The 22,184-nt window shown below is 46.5% G+C and overlaps 1 protein-coding gene across 1 annotated transcript in view; it reads right to left on the bottom strand.

Annotated features, from left to right (window-relative positions):
• The window catches only part of med13a (mediator complex subunit 13a), a 69,984-nt gene that overhangs the window by 25,570 nt on the left and 22,230 nt on the right, over positions 1 to 22,184 (bottom strand). The window contains exons 4-8 of the mRNA XM_068600309.1: positions 8,195 to 8,340; positions 2,547 to 2,747; positions 2,254 to 2,448; positions 1,971 to 2,133; positions 642 to 752 (exon numbers count right to left, since the gene is read on the bottom strand). Of these exons, the coding sequence (XP_068456410.1) occupies positions 642 to 752; positions 1,971 to 2,133; positions 2,254 to 2,448; positions 2,547 to 2,747; positions 8,195 to 8,340 (816 nt within the window). The remainder of the gene's footprint in view (positions 1 to 641; positions 753 to 1,970; positions 2,134 to 2,253; positions 2,449 to 2,546; positions 2,748 to 8,194; positions 8,341 to 22,184) is intronic.

The following is a 22,184-nucleotide window of genomic DNA, read 5'->3' as shown; positions in this document are numbered from 1 at the left end:
CAATTACTGGAGAGGACTAGCTATATAATATAATTACAGATTCATCAACAATAACCTGTAATTGTGAGTTAGTTGATTTTGCTGTTAACAAACACGACTGAAGTCAAGCTTTTGCCAGTGTGAGGCCGACTTTAGAGAACAGTCCTGCTGAATAGAGGTGACTGTATAAGCATGCACAACAAACTTAAGAATATTATTAACGCAAAGTTGTCAGACGCTGACATTTAGACATCATTCAACATTCAATGTTTTGAGCTGGGAGCATGATGCAACACACACACACACACACGCTCCTTTATACACCGCACAATCCCTCGAGTGCTCCATCAGAGGTCAAGCTACTCTTTTCTCCCTCAAATTATTCCCATCAGTGCGAGACTAAAAATGTCTGACTTACAGAAACACACAGCCCCGGCAAGGCTGTCACTTAGACAAAATAGTGATGGATTGGAAAATATGAAGAATAATATGCTTGTCGGTCTAGACGTGGATATAACCTGCAGATATTTCCGCTGACTACGGCCCTCTGGTGCCGGTGTTCAAAGCTCCACAGACTCTTGTTTAACCTCTTTGAAATGTCTTTGGAGCACACGTATGACCTGCACATGCAGGACAACATGCACACGTGGTGAGTGACTGACCTGGAACAGCTGCAGTACGACCTCTGCGAATGCTGCACAAAATCCCAGACTCCCGCTTTCTCGGTCCGCTCTTCCTCACAGGTACCGTTGGTTGCGGCTGAGAACTTTCGCCTGAGGAAGGGAAAGAGAACAACTTTCAAAACTAAACTCCACTAATAGCTAACGTCGTCTGCGAGTATCTTTACTCATGTGAACAGACTCTGCCTCTTTTTTTTTGGACACAAATCCTAACATTGTGGCACAAAACCCTAAAAGAAAAGAAAAGGAAAAGGTGCACGACCCTTTCTGATGTTCCTTTGCTATGTGGAGCTTTGTGCTGAGGCTGATTTCATCGCGCTGCTTGCAGCGATAATATTTTGGCTGACGAGCCCAACGGCTAACTCCAGCCGACGTTCTGTGCTTGGTCAAGGGGCAACAGATCCCGGGTTGCTCCCAATGTGTCAGATTCACTGATGGTGAATAAAACATCGGACAATGTGACAAAACAAAACGGCAAGCTAACCCTTACTTTAATTACTCCAGACTATTGCTTCCATGTAGGATTCTTTGCTATTTTTGGCTGCTTTTGTATATGAACGACAGAACATTATAGTCGACCTTGTCAATGGAGAGCATGTCTGACTGATGTGCGGAAATAAGACACCAAAAAGGCAGTGAAAGATGAATACATTGAATACTTTTAAGTCAAGAAATGTTAAAGTGTTGAAGAGCTTCGCTCCAGTGCGAAACACACACCTCATTCAAAGTTCATTTAGACCTAATTAACCCGGCGTGGCATCTGGGCTCGTGTTGAATCCGTGAACCGGTTCAAGTAGTTGTGTTAATTGTATTGTTGTAAACTGAAAAATGCTCGAAGGGCACTCTAACGCTCGCGCTTCCTTACTCGGCTTGTCACAACAATAACTTGTGAGTGCTCATAAAAAAAATAAAAAAACAAGTACCTTCAAGAGCGGCTCGGCTGGTTCGCTCCACTGAGATGAAAGTGTCAGCAAATGGTTTGAACACACTGCTGATGACTTTACAGTGCGCCAATTAAGCCAGAAGACAGGTGAGGGGAAGTTCATAAGGAGGTCGTTCGAGTAGCTCATTAGCATGCCTGTGTGCTACGTTTACATAAACCATAACCCCTTCCACTTTGTTTTTCTCAAACTCCAAATCATGCTCACTTTCTGATGTTTTCCCAGACACAGGGAACTCTCTGAGCCCGTTTAATCTACAGCGGCCACGATCAATACACGAAGACAGTCGTTTGGGTTCAACTTTTTCATTTGTAGCGTGGCTGATCAATCCGCGCTACTTTCCCCCTGAAAGAAACCCAAACAGACTCACTTGTTCTGGGCTCGGTTGATATTGCACTCTTGCCAGACTCGCTCCACCACCTGACTGGCTTGCCGGCGTGGAATCTTGCCTCCATGGTGACTCGTTTTGTCCACGCTGAACGCGTCAGACAACGAAGGCATCTTAACCCACTTCTGGGCCGAGTGAGAGTCCACTGGGGGAGGGAGAGAGAGCGCGGGGTTAAACAGGCGTTTGACAACATGTCTTAAAAAAAGGTGGATCAAATCCAAAGCAACCCTTTCATGTAGTATTTATAGTGTGACCACGCCGCTACCTGTCTGCGCCTCCTCAGGCGATGTGGGAGGGGTGAGGGTCACCAACGACATGGCGGGCTCTCGATGGGAAGCAGGCACTTGGTGGCCACCCGGGTAGACGGCAGTGCAGTGGGAGGACCCCACAGGGGCCACAACGGGGATGTCTGACTGGGGCACCAGCACGAGGCAGGCTGGGTACACCATCCGCACACCACCTGCACACGTAGAGAGGCCAGATGTTCACGGGAAAACCAAAAAGCATTTAAAAACTGTCTCGCGAAAGATTCATCGCAACGGTATCGCAAAAACTGACCTACGAGGACCTCCACAGAGGCCAGAGAGTCATCCTCCCAATCCATGTCCTCCGCTTTGTCCTCCGACGCACCGTTCTTGGCGCTGGGGCTGATGGGATAGAACTGGTTCCACTCCTCGATTAGCTTCTGGGTGGGCGGGTCTGACATCTTGTACGACTGGCCAGTCAGTGTCCCGTTCAGGCCGAAAGGACTCAGGATCACTAGTCAGAAGGAAAGGGAGAGGAGGGAGAGCAGAGACGTTAGGACATCCTAAACTCACTCGCTCATCATTCTGACAACGAGATATTCTTCTTAATCTTTTGTTAAACTCTGTATCCTGCACTACTTCTTACTTTCATTCATCTTTCCTCTTTTGGTTGCTTCTCCTTTCAGCTTTATACATTTTCTACGTCCTTAAAACCACGTCCTACTTTGAAAATCCTCCAACATCTTTCGCTTGCATTTTGAACCTTTCATTGCACAGTCCTCATTCCGTCTTCTTCCATCCCTTCTTTTGTTTCCTCTTCAACAAAACTTAATGTCTATCATTTCACTCTTTCCTTCCATTTCTTTCTCCTTATCCCATCTTGTCCAAATTCATTTCTATGATTAATGCTTACTTATGCCCTTTCCTTACGTTCTAGCCTTCAATTCATACCTTCTTACTTTGCATATTTTATTCTTTCCCATTTGCACCATTGCAACAATCTAATTCTTATCTTAATCATCCTTCCCCTCCCTTTTCCCCCCCACATGCTTTCATCTCCGTCCGAATCAGCAGCGACCTTTCCAGAGCACCGCTGGACCCAGACGGTCCCGCCTGACTCGCCAAATACTTGGAGAGCAATCCAGACGCCAATTATTGGCAAGCGGTGGCCTCTCAGAGCCCATAAACAGAAGCTTATAAAAAAAAAACGGGCCACTCCTCTGCAAACACACTTGACTGCACAGACGTAGTGAGAGCACACAGGGAGCCAATCAGTCTGCCCGTGGAACAGACCCACATCCATCAGACGAAGCAGATAGAACCATAAACTACATACATAATGCAGACGGACGAGCACGGAAACCATATGCATATCATTCATAGATACACACATATATATATGTATGTATATGTGTATGTTGTGTCATTACTAGACTGGGTGGCCTTTGTACCCAGGTATTGATCCAGAGGACAGCTTCCACGATGGGAAAATAGGGGGATGCATTGTCTCACAGATCCTTACAAGACTATATGTGATCATGTTTATGGTACACAATTGTATTTACCACTCTGAGTATATTTAAATAGAGTAACTTCCTCGATATGGTAGGTTTTTTTGTGTTGGTGGAGTCCACCATTCCCAGGCTGGGTTCAGATGTCCTTCATGACACGAGGGATTCACAGGGGATCAATCAGGCACAATTGCACCTCAATGAATACTGTGTTTGTGATTCACTCTCAGCACCGTATCAGGACTGTGTTATGAATTACCAATTACTACCACTGCTTCGCTTCCAGCATTCAACACAGAGTGGCTTCTTCTATTGTGGAACAACGCATTAATCATCAAAAATGCCTTCAGAAAAAACACAAAGGCATGTCATTTCTGGCATTTCCTCGTCCAACAAACTTTCCGTCGCCCTGCTTTTGAGTGGGGAAACTACTCGCAGCGTGAAATGTGATTACAATTATCATCGCCTGCCTTTAAAACAAGGCAAGTGTGTTGGACGGCGCTGGAAACAAATAAACCACTGCTGTTGTTTTCCTCACAAATGATTTGCTCAGACAATGTTTTTGCTGTAGCATCAAACCCCACTTGTTGTTACTGAAGTAACCACAGGTGTCACCAAAATTTACCAGGACTGAAATCTTGAGCGTTACTACTTTAAAAACGGGAAGGTTTGAGAGAAAAATCTAAAAAAGATACAGATTGAAAAGCTCGGGGGGTTTTAAGGTAGTGGAGGTTGTGATTATTTGGATCGTGGGCCATGCGTATACTACTCATTATATGAATCATTTCTGTCATATTCATGTAATGTGCTGTAACTCCGTTGTGTTATTTCATTCTGGTCACATGACATCTATTGCTTCTGTCTGTCTGGGGAGAGGGATCCTCCTCTGTTGCTCGGTTGCTTTCCTGAAGGTTTCTTCCCTTTTCTCCCTGTGAAAGGGTTTTTACTATCTTTAATTGTGGAGTTTTTCCTGATCCGATGTGAGATCTCGATACAGGGATGTGTCATGTGTACAGACTGTACTAAACTGTATTTTGGGCTGTATTAAATAAACTGAATTGAATTGAGGAGAGCCCTGAGCAGCGTCACCAGACGGGTAACTGAGAGTTACCATGTCGCCGAGACACACTCGTCCCGGATGCCCCTCAAGAGGAACGTTTCACCCGAGCCCACAGAAACACACCGCCTCAGCAAAAAGAAAGCCGCAGAGGGAAGAACAAAAGGTTACGTCGTGGTACACAACAACACCCAGCGATGGTCGATCATATTAACCTTGATTAAATTCAACCCAACTTTCATTTCTGCATTTCTAGCTGCGCAAACACACACACACTCCTAAGACCTGAGGCCAGTTGTGGAAGAGAGATCAAATTCAGCACAATTATGGAAATGGTTTACCGTTTTCCCCCCTCCATCCTCTCCATCCCCTCCGGTTCTCTCCCTCTCTGACTGTGAGCCTATCTGTGGCTCCCTGAAGACATGTCAAATGTGCTCAGATCAGTGTAATGGGCTGAGAGTTCATTACATTCACTCTGCGCCCTTTTATGAGGTCACATCCTGGAGAGGTCTGCCTGCCGGAGCGCTCTGCCGCACATTAAACCAAGCTTGGCAGAGGTGAGGGGGATGGTTTGGGGGGGATGGATGTGGAGGCAGCGCTTCCTCGACGCTATGCTCGGTTAGCCAGGAGGAGATGCACTGCGGCGGTGAAAACACACACCTGTGTATTGACACTCGCCGTACTCGATGACAAAGCACACAGACGGTGCTGATTGTAAAACACACACACACACACACACACACACACACACACACACACACACACACATCAGTCTCAACATAGGGGGAGGTTCCCTGCAGAGCTGCCTCGGGGTTTTACAGTTTGTCCCATCAAAATGAGAATGTATTGCATTTTGTAGTTTCAATCGTTAAATTTTAAGATTCTCAAGCAATTCTACTGAAGCAATGTTATCTCACATTAGACCAGGAGGAGTGTGTGTGTGTGTGTGTAGGAACATGACAATTGACTAATAAAATGAGCCTTAAGTAACCATCAACTAGTTGGTGGCCGGGGAGCTATTTTATCATCCTAAATGACCAGGAAGCCCCATGAATCACTATGAGGATGCTTACAGTGATCCATACGGCAAGATCCAATAATCGTTTTATTTTTTCATCCCAGGCACTAGTCTGTAACTAGACGGGACATTATCGCCTCCCTTCAGGAGAGCTCTACACAGCTAATGGGTGGGCTACACGGGAATTACTGTGGTGAGTGGAAGAAGAGATCGCTGTTATTACTCTGGAGGGGTTGTTGGGCGAGAGGAGGGCTGAGTCGGGTCTATTTAACTGAAGATGAGCATGTGAAAGAGTTTTTTTCACTCTTGCAACAATCTTATTCTCATCTTAACCATCCTTCCTTTCCCCACACGCGTTTATCTCCGGCTGATTCAGCAGCGAGGTGGCGTACTGTTGACGTTGAACTGCATGCGTGTCAGTTACTCACACCGTGTTACCTTGAATTCGTAAAAAGAAACAACTTTTGAACGAAGGGGGGTCGCACTGACTGACTGCAGAACCAGATGAAAACATCGGTTTACGAGCTCGCAAACCACTTGTGCAGTCTAATCCAAGTCCCATGTTTCCACGGGATGAGCGGCGCCTGAGCAAGGCCGGCGCCATTTCAAACTTTTAGCCAAGATGCACGAGTCTGGCCAGAGAAGCAAAGTTTTTTTTTCTCCAGATTTCAAGGCAACCCGGGGTGAGTAATTCATGGACACATCTTTTGTGGGCAAAGTGTTCCTGTAAAGTCAACGACAGAGTCCATTTACGTGACATGTGCCGGAGAGGGAAGGATATCAGGGGAAGTAAGCAATATACAGCCAAATAATGCATGAGGGAGATATTCATAGCTCACTCTGTCACAAATACAATCAGGGTGAGTGTGTGGTACTTTCCTTTGTATTCTAATTGGGTTGTTTAGAGAGCTACCTATTTCCTTCCCTTTCCCTCCACAAAGTAAATGTTTATGACATTAACATTTCTCTGTGTGAGGGGAAATGAAAGCAAACAATGGTTTTGGGATTATATAGTGTTTGCTGTAGGGTGGGGTAATGAATTTAGAGCCAATGATGGAATATCATTAGCGCTACACATTTTTATAGCGACACGTCACCATAATTTAAAGTGACTACAGAGGATTTGCTTTTCTGTTTTTTCTTTTTTTCCACTGGCTGCATGCCAATCTGTAATGAAAGACAGCCTGACAGAAGATTGCGTATACATTATCGTGGCAACAGCACCCCAACACACACACACACACACACACAGTTTACCAATATAATTCATTAGATAAAACCTACACTGAGCATTTAACGTTAACAAGAAAAATGCCTCCAAAAGCATATTTCTCTTATCTGCTCGAGTGTATTCCACCTTATCTCCTCTGGGCCAACAGGCAGTGTGCTTTGCTAAATAACCGCCTGAAGTTATTTGGAGCAAAGTGGAGGTCCTTGAATCCTGAGGATTAACTTGTCTTTTAGAAGATGCCATTTCTCAGATTAATCGCGAGCAGCAACGTGCGCACAGAATCACGTTTAAGGTTTTCTGTTTGGCTTCCTGAAAGCAAACATATCGGCGGCACGTCCACTTGAAGTCAGACCGTTAGCTTCCCGTGTCTGCTTAGCATAAAAAGCTAATACTCAGACAGCTGCTGACTGAGCCATCCTTGCTTGTCAAAATACATCAATGTTAACGTTTGGTAATATATCCCAAAAATGTATTTTTACTAGCAGCGTGTCAAATATCCTCCTCAGCTAATCGCAACAACAAAAAAAGAAGGCGTACTAGCATGTGTGCAAGCATGTAAATGTCAGGGGGCTTTCTAGTGGATTCTGTCAGCCGTTACGGCCTTTTGTTTTGGAGTGAAACAAGCGAAGCGGCAGCCTTAAAGCAAAGCACTAAAGAGAGCACAACAAGCAAGACATAGTCGCAGTATTTATTCCCCCCCACAAAAAAAAATCCCTCTCTGTTTATTCATCTGTCACACGCATACTTGGAGGGTAATGTTGTGTCTCGCCATAACTGTGTGGCGCTCCACTTGAGGGTCAAATCAAAGTGACACATTATAGCACAACACTGTGTGTTTATCCCGCCACTGAGCTGTTGATCAGCTTTTCAGGAAACATGTGGGCATGATGTGTACCAGCGGCAAGCTTTCTCCTGATGTTTTTTTTTTTTTTTTATGACAAGCCAAGGCGCCGTAATTACATAGGAGGAGAAGTGGCCCAAAGGGAGGAGGCTGCATAATTCCCAAAGGATGCCGTGTTTGCTGTTGCCGTGTAACATGTTTGCTTTAATTGTTTTAGCCCCGACAGTGCATTTGGACTCTTAACCCCCCCAGTGGATTCTGAGCCGCTCACAAAGTGAGACTAAAAACAAATGTAAGTCTTACCTTGGAAGGGACTGGACGCTTGCTGGGCCAGAGTGAGGTGCTCCTCCGTCAGATGGTACACGGGCTGGTGCTGGTTGATCTCCACGCTGGTGCACACGTTGCTCTCCCCGTGCAGGAAGAAGGTGAAGGCGCAGGATAGGTGCTCGCTGTGAGGACGGGGACAGAAAGAGAGAGAGAGAGAGGAGGGAAAGAGATGAGACATTTTGATTGCGCTACTTTAACATGCACCTTTGAAAAGAACTACGACGCGTGCGATGATTAACTCCGATAAGAGTGCGAGGTGGAGAATCGACTGCCGCGAGAGAGGAGGGGGGAGAACGGGAGCCAATCAGAAAGTCTCGTTCGTGATGCTGCTCACGGGGGAAAGAAGAGAGTTGGCAGGGAGCGGCATAGACAGACAATACGATGCAAGGGCCTGACTTTCTTTCTTTTCTCTTTTTTTTTAAATCTTAAAAACCTCTCCTCGACATAAACGGAGAGATTGAGCCAGAGATAATCACAAAGGAGTGAAAGAAGACGCTACTAATATGCCTCGTCGTGAGCCGGTGTCAAATTGTCACGACGGCAGGACGAGTCTGTGATCTGATACCGCCGCAGACAATAATATAGTGGTGTGTCTTTCCAGCGTAATCCCCTCAATAAATGTCACTTGTGGGTGGGAACTCTGAGTGTAGAGTCTAGAAAAAAAACACAAACAGACATGTAAGCCGACAGCGGTGCTCACAGGTGACATGTACTTCTGTCTGGTGTGTGTGAAACAAAGGGGCAAGCCCCGATGAACCCGGGCTTTCTAGCCAGTACTCAGCTGGTACAGTAGTCTCTATCTTCCTCTCTCCTTCCTTCCCTATCTCTCTCTCTCTCTTTGGTTAAACAACGGCGGCCTGTGCCAGTCTGACCTCAACAGCACGCAACAAAAAGTGACAAGTTGGAGAAGAAACGGAAAGCGAGGACGAGGCAGACGGAAAGGAGAGCGCGTCGGAGCAGCACAATGCAGGCCGTTGTCTGCAGGCTGTCCTCCCTCTCTCTTCCAGCCCGCCGTCAGCCGTCATACACACCCACGCAGAAAAAACTCACACACACAGACACACACACACACACACGAATGCAGAGAGCGCGAGAGACGGCACAAGCGGCGGACGAGCACATTTATATAAAAGAGAGAGAGAGAGAGAAAAAAAAGTAAAACGCTGTGAATTTGGAAGTGGATCAAAGAGGGTTGCCTCCTCCGAGGATTTGGTTAAGCAAATATCAGTCTTCTCTCTCTGGCACACCTACTCTGCAGAGGATTAAAGAGAAGGAGCAGGAGTGGGAGAGGGAGAGCGAGGCAGATGGAGACGTGGAGAGAGAAAGAGAGAGCACACTTCAAGAAGATAATGCCACCTACGTAGAGGAGAGATGCCCTGAGCCCCCCCAGAGCCCCACATTCCTCTCACATGTTTCTTCCCCTGTGAAAATGAGGTGGTGCTTGTTAGTGAATGGCTACGAAAGTATGATATTCAAATTGGACAGCTGGAAGCAAGGCGGCCAATGAGATGTTGAGGATTGGTTCAGATTTTGTTCCCGTCATGTGTGCGTTGAAAGCTCTGCTGGTCGTTGTGATCACGCCGGCCGTGCAGCAGTCCCGTCCTATCGGGACGACGCTGTAAGACACGGCGGATAAATCCACGATCCTCGTCCTGAAACAACCCTCCTCCCTTCTGCGGGGTTTTTGCAGAAGCCGATATGATGCTTCCTTCAAAAGTTATGGTCTTGTTAGCGCTTAACTTCCCTCTCCGGGTCTCCACGCGGTGTTTCCGTGCCGAGCTGCACATAAAGGGACGACAGCGAGGGAAGACCGACTTCGGGAGATGTCCGCTTAACGTGTCAATTTGGATGACATTGGCGCCGCATGAGGAAGCGCAGCCGCCGCCGTTCATTTGAACGGGTCCACTCTGGTGGTGCAGTTGGACCCGACTCGCCAGTCGTCACCAGACCACAATGTGACATCCTGGACAATCAAAAACCTCGTAGATGACTTAATAACACCAACGGCGTGTTTCCGGCGTCTGCCTCGCTATCGGCTCGGTGAAAGATAAAAAAAAGTTACTGCTGCCGTGATGATTTCCCACAGTTGCAGAATCCTGTCTCATAACTTGCTAAACTGCTCTGCAGTGTTTTAGCAGCTTTTTAGCCTGAGGTGCACACACACAGACACACACACACACACACACACACACACACACACACACACACACACACACACACACACCTTCTCTCAACACAGGGCTGCTCTTGGTCTGGAGCGCCCTTTAGTTCGAGACCGCTGAAGCCGGAGATGAATGTTTTTTGCCAGAACAGGAAACTCCATCGACCCGCTCAGTCAACATTAGAGTTGAGTGAGGAAAGACAATTTACAGCACAGTCCAATCCTCCAAATTCATTATATTTGTGCCGCTAAGAGTAACAAGTAATTACATTTGAAGTAAAACTGGATGAAAATGTACACCAGACTGTCAAATATTAGCTGCACGTGACAAAAAAAAAGTGTTTTTAACGTATAATTTTAATAAAAATGAATGAGGCCTCGGTCTAAAATCTTACAATAGTGACGGCCGGAGAAGGTGTGAGAAGCAGCGAGTAGAAAAGTGAAGATAGAGAGTAGAACCGGAGCCTGAAGACGGGGTGTTTGGGCTTATTTAGGACTCACTTCCAAATTCTCTACCAATCGTGTGGACTATTTATCCTCTCAAGCGATATCTCCATTATAACAAGAATGTATCCGCTGACAGGCTGTATGTACGGAGGGGAGAGGAAGACCAAGTGCCACATAGACGACAACAAAGGAAGACAAAATGTGTCGCTAAGGTTCTGTAGACAACATATCCGCAGTCTACCGTCCACACACACACACACACACACACACACACACACACACACACACGTCACTTGAAACCTTGAGGTGGAGGGCTGCCATCTGTGGCTCAGCAACAGTAGTACAACACAACTCTCTCTTTCTCCCTCTCCTGCATGCGCGCACACACACACGTTTGTAGAGAATTGATTCAAAACGTGGTACAATAGCGTCGGTGTCAGCTGATTGGTTAAGCAGATTAGTGGCCGTGCAAGCTGTTGGCGTTACATGCTAAACGATCACGTTACCGCCGTGTTCGAGGACGGCGTGTTCCGTGCGAGCGTGTCGCTTTACATGTCCTAATGTCACCTCATGCTTCGAAAAATTCCTCCGCTGGCATGAAACATCAAATCGTTTGCATTACGCAACTTCAACAGTTAAGGGTCACATGGGACACTGGAGCTGATCCTGGACGCCGGTCTCATTATAAGCCGTGATTTTTTTTTTTTGAGTCTCTATTGATGACTGAACAGCTGGACACTTAAACCGCTAAGTTGCAGAGTGATTGCCGACAGCGCCGGGGCGCTTCGCAGGTCAACAGGTGTTTTGGCGAGCGCGTCAACAAAAAAAACGCGGCCTCGTGACGCGCTTCCTCGGCGCCGCGTCTCTCGCCACACACACAAAGGCAGCGGGGGTTTAGGGTTTAGGGAAGGCTTGCGAATGGACACAAAGGGCAGCGCAGGCCTATCGGATGAGTCAGTCTGTCCGTGCACGGGAGAGTTCCCCGCTGCCCTGTACACACACACACACACACACACACACACAGTAACACATGTGCAAACAGGTGGTAAGGTGGTAAGTGTGTGTGTGTGTGAGAGAGATCAGGTCAAATGCAGGCACGGGGAAGTCAACACACTGAAGTATTTTCTTTTATAGTATTACGCCGAGGAGTCTATTTCAGTTATCTCCAGGGAAAAAAAAAAAAAAAGAGAACACGTTTATTTTTGTTCATGATTAATACGCTCACTTGTTATGCAAGTTAATTGAAGTCTTAAAAAGGAACCACTCAACATTTCGGGTAATATATTCATTCACTCTCTTGCGGAGTTAGTTTATCATGCTTTCAGAAATACGTACGTTACTTAATAACTTTGTTCTTGTCAGCTACAGGCAGTGAGAAATACCACGCAATACAGCAGAACCGATTGGAGCAGACAGTAAGTCACTGGTTCTCTTCTGTCAAAGCGTCGAAGCCCGGGGACGAAGTCCCTGAAAGCCCCGGGCTAACGTCCGACTCGCAGCCCAACTCCAGCTACTCCAGCGACGGCGAGTGTTGTAACTGGTTGTGGCATTGCGGCGTCTCGGCTCAAGCTGTACTTGACAGGCGGTCTTGCCGCAGGACCGAGCGTGGGACTTGCACGAGAAGATGGACAGCGCTCACATCTGAGCCGTGAATATGAGGCTGCAGCGAGCAGCCAGTCCTGACTGGGCACAGTGACACGCAGAGCTCCTCCTTTAAATGAGCAACGTCTGCCTCATCATCTTTTCATTAGGATTTAATTTGGTAACTATGTCTTGCTCTACCTCAGGGTCCCCAGGAACCCCCCCTGAGGGACCTCCTCGGGAGAGGGAGGGGGGACCTTCTCCATGACACATTGCCGGTTAAAGTGTGTCGAACCTGCCTCAAGACTCGGGTTCCCAGGGATTTAGAAATGCAGTCTGCCCCTGCAGCGAGATAATGCTTACGTTTCACAAACAGAAGGAAGCAAAAGGCCAAAACCGGGTGGCTACTGTGGAGTAGCACAGAAAACGGTGTGTGTGTGTGTGTGTGTGTGTGTGTGTGTTTAAAATACCACCTGTCAGCAAGCAGCACGCCGCGCATGAGCTAATGGGCCGACGCAGAAATCCCTCTTCAAACAAACAAACAAATACTCCTCATCTTGTTGGTTTGCTCTATTTTTAGGAGGAATTAAACATATCATTTTAATAATGCAGGGATGAGATGAGGTGTACCCGGTTAAGCAGCCTTCAAAACAACTCGACACTCGTCAGGACGCCGTTCAATAATGAGATGCGTGACATCAAATGATGTTATCGCCGTCGGGCTGAGAGAGAATATAAAAGGGAGGGAGGGGGAAACCTCTGGAGCCTGAGGAAAGAAGAAGAAGAAGAAAAAAGCCACAAGATCTTTTAATCATCATTTCTCTCTCTGTCTCCACCTTTCCTCCCACTCCCGTCTCCTCTGCTCTTCCGTCCATTAAGTGGCAAATAGACCGGGCTGCTCTCTGATCTGCTCTCCTCCTCTTCCTCCTCCTCCTCCTCCTCTTCTCGCGGTCACACACAGCGTACGCTCGCACGCCACTGCGATTGTCCACGGAGGGCACTCCTCCTCCTCCACCTCTCGGATGCAAATGGCCGGTGGCCTTTGGCTCGGTAAGGAGACAATAAGATAATCCAGTGAGGATTTGGAGCGTGGCCCACATACAAAAGAGGGCCAGGTGGGCACATTTGCCTTCAGCTGGCATGCCATGGAAATGAGGTGCCAAAGGCCAGCGGAGCTCTGTGCGGCGGCGGAGGAGGAGAAGGAGGGAGAGAGAGAGAGAGAGAGGGAGCAGGGTGGGACTGACAGCCTCCATCAGTGTCAAACGGGCGGTCTGCTGTGGAGCACACAAGCAGATGACCGGCCATTTAATCGTCCCCAAAGTTTTGATGTGACATGCATTTACAAAAAGGGGATGGATACATTATCGCGTGTATTTTGGCAGTACACCAACTGTATACGACGGCTTATTCACGGTACAAACGGACTGCATTGATCTACGCTTTCCTTGAACGTCGGGGGAATTGGACTGGACAATATATTCCAAAAGCTGAAACTCTATGGAGGCAATTGAGGATTATTTCCATAATCTTTTGAAGTCCGGGTAAAGCAAAAACTAAATATGTGTACAGAGTTTGTAACGCAGCAGATCATGTATTAATAACCACCCAGCCAAATCTGAATGTAAACATGTATTCAGTATGTATATAGTGTTAGGAGGGTGTGGCAGTCAGGACGGCTCCAGTAGCGAGCCGGGATTTGATTGGTTAAAAACTGTTTCCCTGCTTAACTCCATGAGTCAGCACTATATAGTTCAGTACATTACTCACTTATAGTTATTATGGTATATTTTACTTCATGTGTTTAGTTTATTTAGTCTATTCCATTTGGTGTCTGTGAAATGTTGGGCACTACTCGACAACAAATTTCCCCTTGGGGATTAATAAATATATATCTATATCTATTTCACATGTATTCAGTCATTAGTTTCTGGCATGTATAATGTGTTAATGTATAACTTTAGCTGGACATTAATGTATACAATTTAAGATAATTCAAGTTTAAGGAATTGCATTGCAGAGTCAGACATTTTCTTCTTTAAAAAAAGATGATTGATCCATCAATTTCAAAATTATTGCAAATACATTTTCTGCAGATTGATTTACAAATCAAGAAAACTTTCTATCGAGCTGGTTGAATAACTTTAAATAATTAACTTTTTACTCAAACTTTTATTCTAGGAAGACTTATTTCTCAGCTGCTAAAAGCCTTTATTTTGTTGTATTATTAACGCTGGACAAAAGCGATGATGGATGGAAACCGGATTGTTCTTTCTGAATCTAGAACAATGGCCGTCAGCGACATCGTCTCACTACCTTCCGTGAGTTATCCGGCGGGGCTGCCAGCAGATGAATTTGTGGCTTGTTGTTGCGGCACATGGCAGTAAAAAGCAGTTGCCTGTGTAACTCTGCAGGGACAAGGCATCCCAAATCATTCCTTCACGGTCTGGGCTGCCACAACGCCATGCACGCTCTTTACTTTTGACTCAATTGTTCCTGCATTTATTCCCCAGAGTCCTGTAAAGTTTGTTTTAACGATTACAAAATACGTTCCGTTCTTGATAATCACTTAATCGGCATCAGATAAACACACACACACACACTCAGTATATTTAAGGTGAATCAAAAGTCAAATGAAAGCCAAAGCACGCTATGTGACATATGAAGACAGAGAGGTGTGCAATAGGACGGCGGCTGCAGAGCTGTAACATTCCACAGATGTTTGTGGGGCCTCGGCCGGCGGCGCTCTCAGAACTGAGCTTCCGTTTAAGCTGGTGTCCACTTCCTCAGCACAACAACAACAACAACAACAACAGCAGCAAGTGTCCCGACCACTGGGAGGAGTCCCTCCCCCTTCCATCTCTGACCATTTGGCCTCGTCGGACACAGCAGTCACCTCTGGCCGGTCGGGCCTCATGGATATCTGTCACGTGCAGCGGCCCGCCGGGACAAGTAAACATGTTTTGACTGGTCACGCGCCGCTGCGGCGGCGAGAGGACGCGCTGGCATGGGCTCACCGTTTCTGGCACAATAGCATCAAACAATGTTTCTGGAGCTACAATGACAATCAGCCGGCGCACGTGAACGGGGATGCATTGTTTTGATGACGGACAGCGGGAGGAGAAGAGTTTGCCAAGAAGCCGTGGTGAGTTATCTAACGGGTTTTCTTGGAAGGAGCGAGGCGGCAGCGGAGCTATTGTTTAAATGATGTAACGGACCGGAGTTAATTTGTCATCCACACGGATTAAAAATCAAGAACAAAAGAAGAAGAAAAAGAGTATGGAGCCTTGTGTACCAGCTGCTACAACTACACAAAAACAATCTGTTTCGGCCAATAAAGTTCATCCACAATGGTCTTTTTAGCTTTTTTTGGTGATCCGTTGTCATTACCTGCCAGCAATTTTATTTCATGGCCATGCAAATTTGACTTTCATATTAAACTCCAAGTTCATACACATTTTGACCAATTTCCATGACTTAACCAAATTTTCATGACCTATTATTTAGCGAAATCTCGGTGTAAACATAAAGAAAGTGATAAAATGTAGTATTTAAACTAACAATGAGGATTCCAAAGCATACAGTAGATCTTAAATGACACAAATGAATGAGAGAAACTTGTTTGATTAAAGGAAATTTATAGATAGAGTGCATGTCTGGTCTTAAACTCAGTGTAAATAAACGCCATGAACACATAAATATAACACATTTACAAGACTTTTAAAAAACTTTTGGGGATTTTTTATTTTTTTCTTGGCCAGGAACTAGTTTCTCTCTTTTTCTTAAATTTTTAAACCTTTTTGCACTTCATTATTATTATTCACTTTCAATCTTTTGTATGTTTGCACATATGTAAAATTGACAATAAAACTGACTTTGAACTAACCATTTTAAAATTCTATGACCTCTCCAGGTTTTCCCTGACCGTATGAACCCTGAAAGCCACATTAGGAATCGACATGTCAATGGCAAATGTACGTTTTATTAAATAAAAGGAGGCGTCACTCAAGAGTGCCGAGACAAATAAGCAAGGAGCGAAAAATGAGGGGAGGTGGTAACCAGCATTAAATTAGAGGACACATTTCCAAGGCGATAATATCTTCCCCACTGTCTGGCCACCTGGGAAACAACAACACTGTCTGCTGAGAAAGCAACACAAGCACGCACACACACACACGCACACACACACCCTGCGGGACGCACCAGCGCAGGTTCAGCGTGCGGTTCACACAGGAGACGAGGTGCGAGAGAAAACACTAACCCGAAACTCTTAAGGCCAGCCCATTCACTTACGCACACCCGGAGCTCTATTACTTTGAATTGATTTCCCCTCCGCCGCAAACGGCAGAAGGGGGTGAGCCTCTTTGTAAACGTCGGATTAAACTTAGAGAGAGAGAGCGAGAAATGGAAAGAGATAGAACGACGAGCTCGTGGAAAGAGGAGAGATCAGATCCTCGGCAAAGCCTGTCGCTGCCGCGCAGAGATGCAGCTGAGCCAGATACAGGTAATAATACTGACACAACCCTGACAAGCCAGGTTCCAGCTCCCTCCCCGGTTCAAGCTACATCTCACACACACACACACACACACACACACACACACACACACACACACACACACACACACACACACACACACACACACACACACACACACACCAGGGTTCCTCCAGTACACCTGCTGTCAGCTAAAAAGCAAGCGTCTCAACCTGAGCCAGGTACCTTTGAAAGAATATTTGCAGTAATTACGCTCATTACCATGTTCGCATAATCGCTTTGTAACAGCTCTGTGATTGCGACGCCACATCTGTTGCTCGGTGCAGCGCCGCAGTGAGATGCATTCAACAGCCAGACACGTGCATCGACAGACACACACATCAGACCTGCAGACCGTCTTGAACGGCGTGGCGTAACGCCGCCTACAAACCAGACAGTTGGATGGACTACTTTCACGGCGCAGCGGCGCGGGAGAGAGGCGGCGTTTTTTTAAAGCTTGTTTTTAAGCCGTGTTCACACGAGGCCGTCGCGCCCTTAGCAATATGCGATGTGCAGTTGTAATAATAAAAGGTTCATTACCCAGAGCCATGACCAATTAGTCAGCCTCATCCTGGATTAAAACGGGAATTTCTTCGGTTAACCCACAAAAGGCGAGGACTACTTTGGCCCCTTTTCTTTTTTAAATTAGCCGAAACGCTTTTTTTTTTTCCTTCAAAAATCATGTTATGCCGCAGTTACTGTGCTTTAAAGATGGACCACCAGCTGTGGCACAGAACCGTGACTAAATGCCATGACCATATTTTGAGAGTCTTCCCCAACTGTGTTCCCAGAGAAACGAGGAGAAGGCGAGCGGGGCGACGTCATCTCTGTGTTTTACTTGAATGCAGAAATATCTGAGTGATGGCACTCAGTGTACAGCCATTAGATGTCAATATCAGGTCAACGGCTCTTGCAAACATTGAATTGATGACAAAACATATTAAAGTGCATTATTTGGACTCAAATGTTTTTTAAAACGGACTAAATTAAAAGCTTAATTTCAATAATCGGATTATTTTATTATGCCAAATTAAAAATATTAAAAAAGAGAGAGAGATAAGACAGTATATTCCGTTATACTTCACAATAGTACTTGCTGGTAACCAGAAGATAAGACTACGTAAGCTATTTCCAAGTCAGTCATCTGTGTGTAGGCTTCAATACGACACAAGAAAAGGCGATGAATCAAGTGTCGCGTGCTCTTTGTGGAAGAAGAGGGCGTTCCTCGCGCTCTGTGCGCGGCAGCGGACGGTCACCTGTTGACGGTTTGATAACATCCGGTACGCTAATCACACTACAATGTGTAGCAGAGAGGTAACAACCACAGATCAAGAATCAAACGCATTCAGCAGCACATCAGAACAACGACCGGCTGTGGGTTTTGAAGCTGGAAAGCACATGTGCAATGAGCTCAACAAACAGCGTTGTGTTCGTCACTCCACTGACACTGCATGACTTTCACTTCTTACAGTTACTTTAAATATAAAAAACACCAAGACAAAAAAAACGCATTTCCTAGAAAATGGAATCGATCTCAGTCCACTTTTCTAAACACTGAGAATGAGTCCTACGTTAAAATCAATGGCGCTCAGAGGACGCATGGTGAGTTGTTTTAGCTGATGGCTGCGCGGCGTTAACGCTGAGGGGGAAAACACAAACACGAGACCACTTACAGCCCCCTGATCCCCGGCTCTAAATCAGGATTATGTATTCTGCAACCCTCAGGTGTGTCTTAAGGACTCTTTAGTTGCATTATTAGCCGGTGCAGAGACTCTAAACTGTTTGGAGGAACTTCGTTTCAAGGTTTCTCTGGAGGTGAGAATCCTGTAAATCTGTTAATACAACGCAAGTCACCTTGTCGTCGACAGGGATGAGGTGAAAGGTCCAACGCCACATGAGGGATTAGCTTTAAATGTGGCCATCTGTCTGAACCTCTGGATTAAAAGACAGTACCGCAGCAATCACGGTTACTTAGAAAAAGGGACAGGGAGGAAAGGGACGCCTGACGGATTAACTGTGATGTCGTCTTCGTCTTCGTCTTCTGGCCCGACTTCGTCTTTGCCTCCGGTCACAGAGGAGGATGGGAGGAATGCTGCGGCGGTGTGAAGCACGGGAACAAAGAGGAGGCAGAGGAAACTTAAGGACACAGGATTTCCCCCTCGCGGAGAGAGAAACGCGTCCCCGCCGCTAGCCTTGAATTCCACGACACGGGTTTTCCTACCATGCTGCGACACAAACAGACCCGTGATCACTTCAGTGACGAGCGATGAATTCCTCGTTCTCTCGAGGCCTCGCGCTCACATTAAGAGGCGGTAATTGGTGAGAAAACGGTACAGCTTTCTGACGTTCTCCGGCACATTACTCGATATGTTACAGAGTGCTGCAGGGATGACGGATTTTGTAGGCCAAGCACAGAAGTTAAAGTTTCCTCGGGAACAAAAAAACTTTTTGGAGCTACTTATGAATACATTTTTCCAACAAAAAGCTCACATTTTGGAATAGACAACTCTTTCACTATCACACAGCTGAACGGCTCGGCTCAGTGACAGATTGGATATACTCCAATATTTCAATCAAGTTCTTGTCGTTTAATTCTTCAGGTCTTAAACTGAACGTGAAAAAAGAACGATAGCGAATGTCTTCTTGTCCCGCTGTCAGAACAGGAAACTGCCGGTCCGGGACGCCGCGGTGGACCAGGGTCTGGGAGCCAACACTGCTGGACCAGCGAAAAAATCCTATTTGGTCCATTTCACTTCTCCGATAACCGGACATTAACCAGGTCCAGCTGCTCCAGATACGGCCAGCGATTGTCTCAAGGTCCGCTGAGCGTTATTCAATCCCAGCATGAGTGTATCGCTGTCTTAGCCCGCATGTGCTCCAGATATATAAAAATATACCAAACAGGCAACAATTTAAAACAGAATGTACCGGAGTTGCATCTGGATTCACCGCTGTCAGTCACAGCCGTAGCATTTTAGTTTCTCTACAAATATATCTAGTTTCAGTTGACGTACATTTTTCCTAACTGCTTATTGTTAGTTTTGCAATAATAACCCTGCCTTTGAAATGCAGGACCTCGTTCACCGCGACAGAGAAGGCATACTCCATCCTTGTCAACTGAGAGGAACCAATTTTTCTAAGAGAAATGCTTCCTCGTTTCTGTCGAGTAATAACATAATGGATGAATACTTTTTGAACAAGTGCAGTCAACATAAATAACATGGTTGGCCTTGAGGCTGACAGTTTAAAATGGGGGCATGAAGTTTTAGTAAGTATATTGGCAGCCTCATGGAAGGGTCTTCGGAAAGGCCGGGGATGCAAAAGGCCTCGCATTAAATCATCGCACCAAAGAGAAGCAATGGGCTATTAATAACATAATCGTGCAGCAATTAAGGAAATGATCCATGCCAATGAAAAAAACACTGGTATTTTCATTAAAGAGCCATATTTCTCTTCTGGACAGGATCTCTATCTCCCAGCAACATGATGCATCCAGAGCGCCGCATGGTCACATGGTCACATGGTCCCACAGCCCGGTCTCCCTGGACTTCCTGCGGCTTGGGAGACTGATGAAGTCTAGGGGAGAACAAGGGTTGTGGTGGGTCTAGTGTGAGGGGGAGGGGAGGAGCAGGGGTACATGTGAGATGTGTTGAGTTGTCCTGTACACATCTACATCAGCAGCATCGTGTGTCCGCGTGCACACCACACGTCCGATACGCCGTTTCATCTGGCTGCAATTTTCATTGGCGTCTCGCGCCAACGACTCCAAAGAAAAAGCCGACGTGCCAACTCCTCGCCCTGCCCTCTGCGCGGACTCTGTGGCGTGCCGATTGTTGACAAGCACGTTTGTGTGGCCGTCTCCCTGTGCGTTTGTGTTGTGCTGGGAGCAGGGAGGGGATAAATTTAGCGCTTTAGCCCCAGACTGGAGGCAGTGGCCCTTTATCCTGCACTGTCCTACTTAGCAGAGAGTGCTGCTCTCTGCTTCAGCCCGCCACAGCGCACCAGGACTCACACACACACACACACGCGCCTCCCAACATCGGGACAACACAATAGAAGAAGAATGTGCTCGGCGACACAACACGGCCCCGCGGGGGGAAAAAAAACCGCATGTGTTTACGCGGGCATATTTGTTATTGTATAACTATGCTTTGCATTCAAATCATTACCAGTCGCTCTTGTAATACGATGCTGCTTGCACACACTGGCCTCGTTTCATAACAGCTTGATTTGTTGATGATGCTTTCTGTCGGACCACATCGGCTAAATGCACAGCCGGCGTACACGTCGTATTCGAGTACAGCGGCGTAGTAATCCAACGCTCTGCTGATCGCGGCGCAGCGGGCCCGACGTTCCGTGCCTTTTTTCTTTTTTTTTAAAACAGAGCACATATCAAGCAGATAAAAAGAAGCATGATCCCCTTTTGTCCCGATCAAATTGAAACATCAAAGCGGGCAGGATTAAGCGCTGCTCAGAATTTGGAGAATGCAGCCAATTAGGAGCACGTCGACGCCTTTAGTCTGCCTTAAGCTGACCAATAGAGCGTGGGCATCCCGCTTCACCTTGGAAACACACGATCCCATGGTGCATTTCCCTGCTGCCATGACAACCGAGAGGAGCTCTGCCTCCCTCCCTCCCTCCCCTGTGTTCTCTCCCTTTTCCTGAAGCCAGTCTACCTCGCAGCACAAGGTTCACACAGAAACAACCACGCTGCACAACTTGGAGACAAAGAGAACCGCTGTCAGCTGTAATCAACACACACTGCTGCATTTGCAGTTCACATTAACAAAACAAAAGGCTTTAACCGATCAATGCCATCGATTTATTTCTTGTAAACGTATATTAAAAACATTCCTTTTAACTGACAGAATGTAAACTAAAAAAAATGTGCGTTTCGGGGAAAAAACATGTCAGATTCCTGATAACTTGTGAAAAAGAGACACGCACAACTGGAGGCACTAATAGAGGTTATCAATATCAAAGACACTGAGGATTCAGTGTGCTGCCTGCTGCTTACCACACACACACACACACACACACACACACAAAAGAGAGCGCAGTGAGCGAGAGATGATGTAAGCGTTTTAACAGCGGCTGAGGTCTGGGGCTGAAGTTATGAACGCCGTCAGCCGGCCACAGCCTCCACCAGCTGGAGACTCTGGATGCTGCAGACGAGCCGCCTGCCGATCACAGAGGTGGCCGGTGTTTCCCAGAAGCACGTGCGATTCGAGAACGAATTGAAACG

Source organism: Clinocottus analis, unplaced genomic scaffold (genome assembly GCF_023055335.1).
Source record: "Clinocottus analis isolate CAN_PGR_092001 unplaced genomic scaffold, fCliAna1.0.p SCAF_5, whole genome shotgun sequence".
Lineage (NCBI taxonomy): Eukaryota > Metazoa > Chordata > Actinopteri > Perciformes > Cottidae > Clinocottus > Clinocottus analis.
Note: the sequence above shows the minus strand (reverse complement) of the source record. Positions and strands in the feature narration are given on the sequence as shown.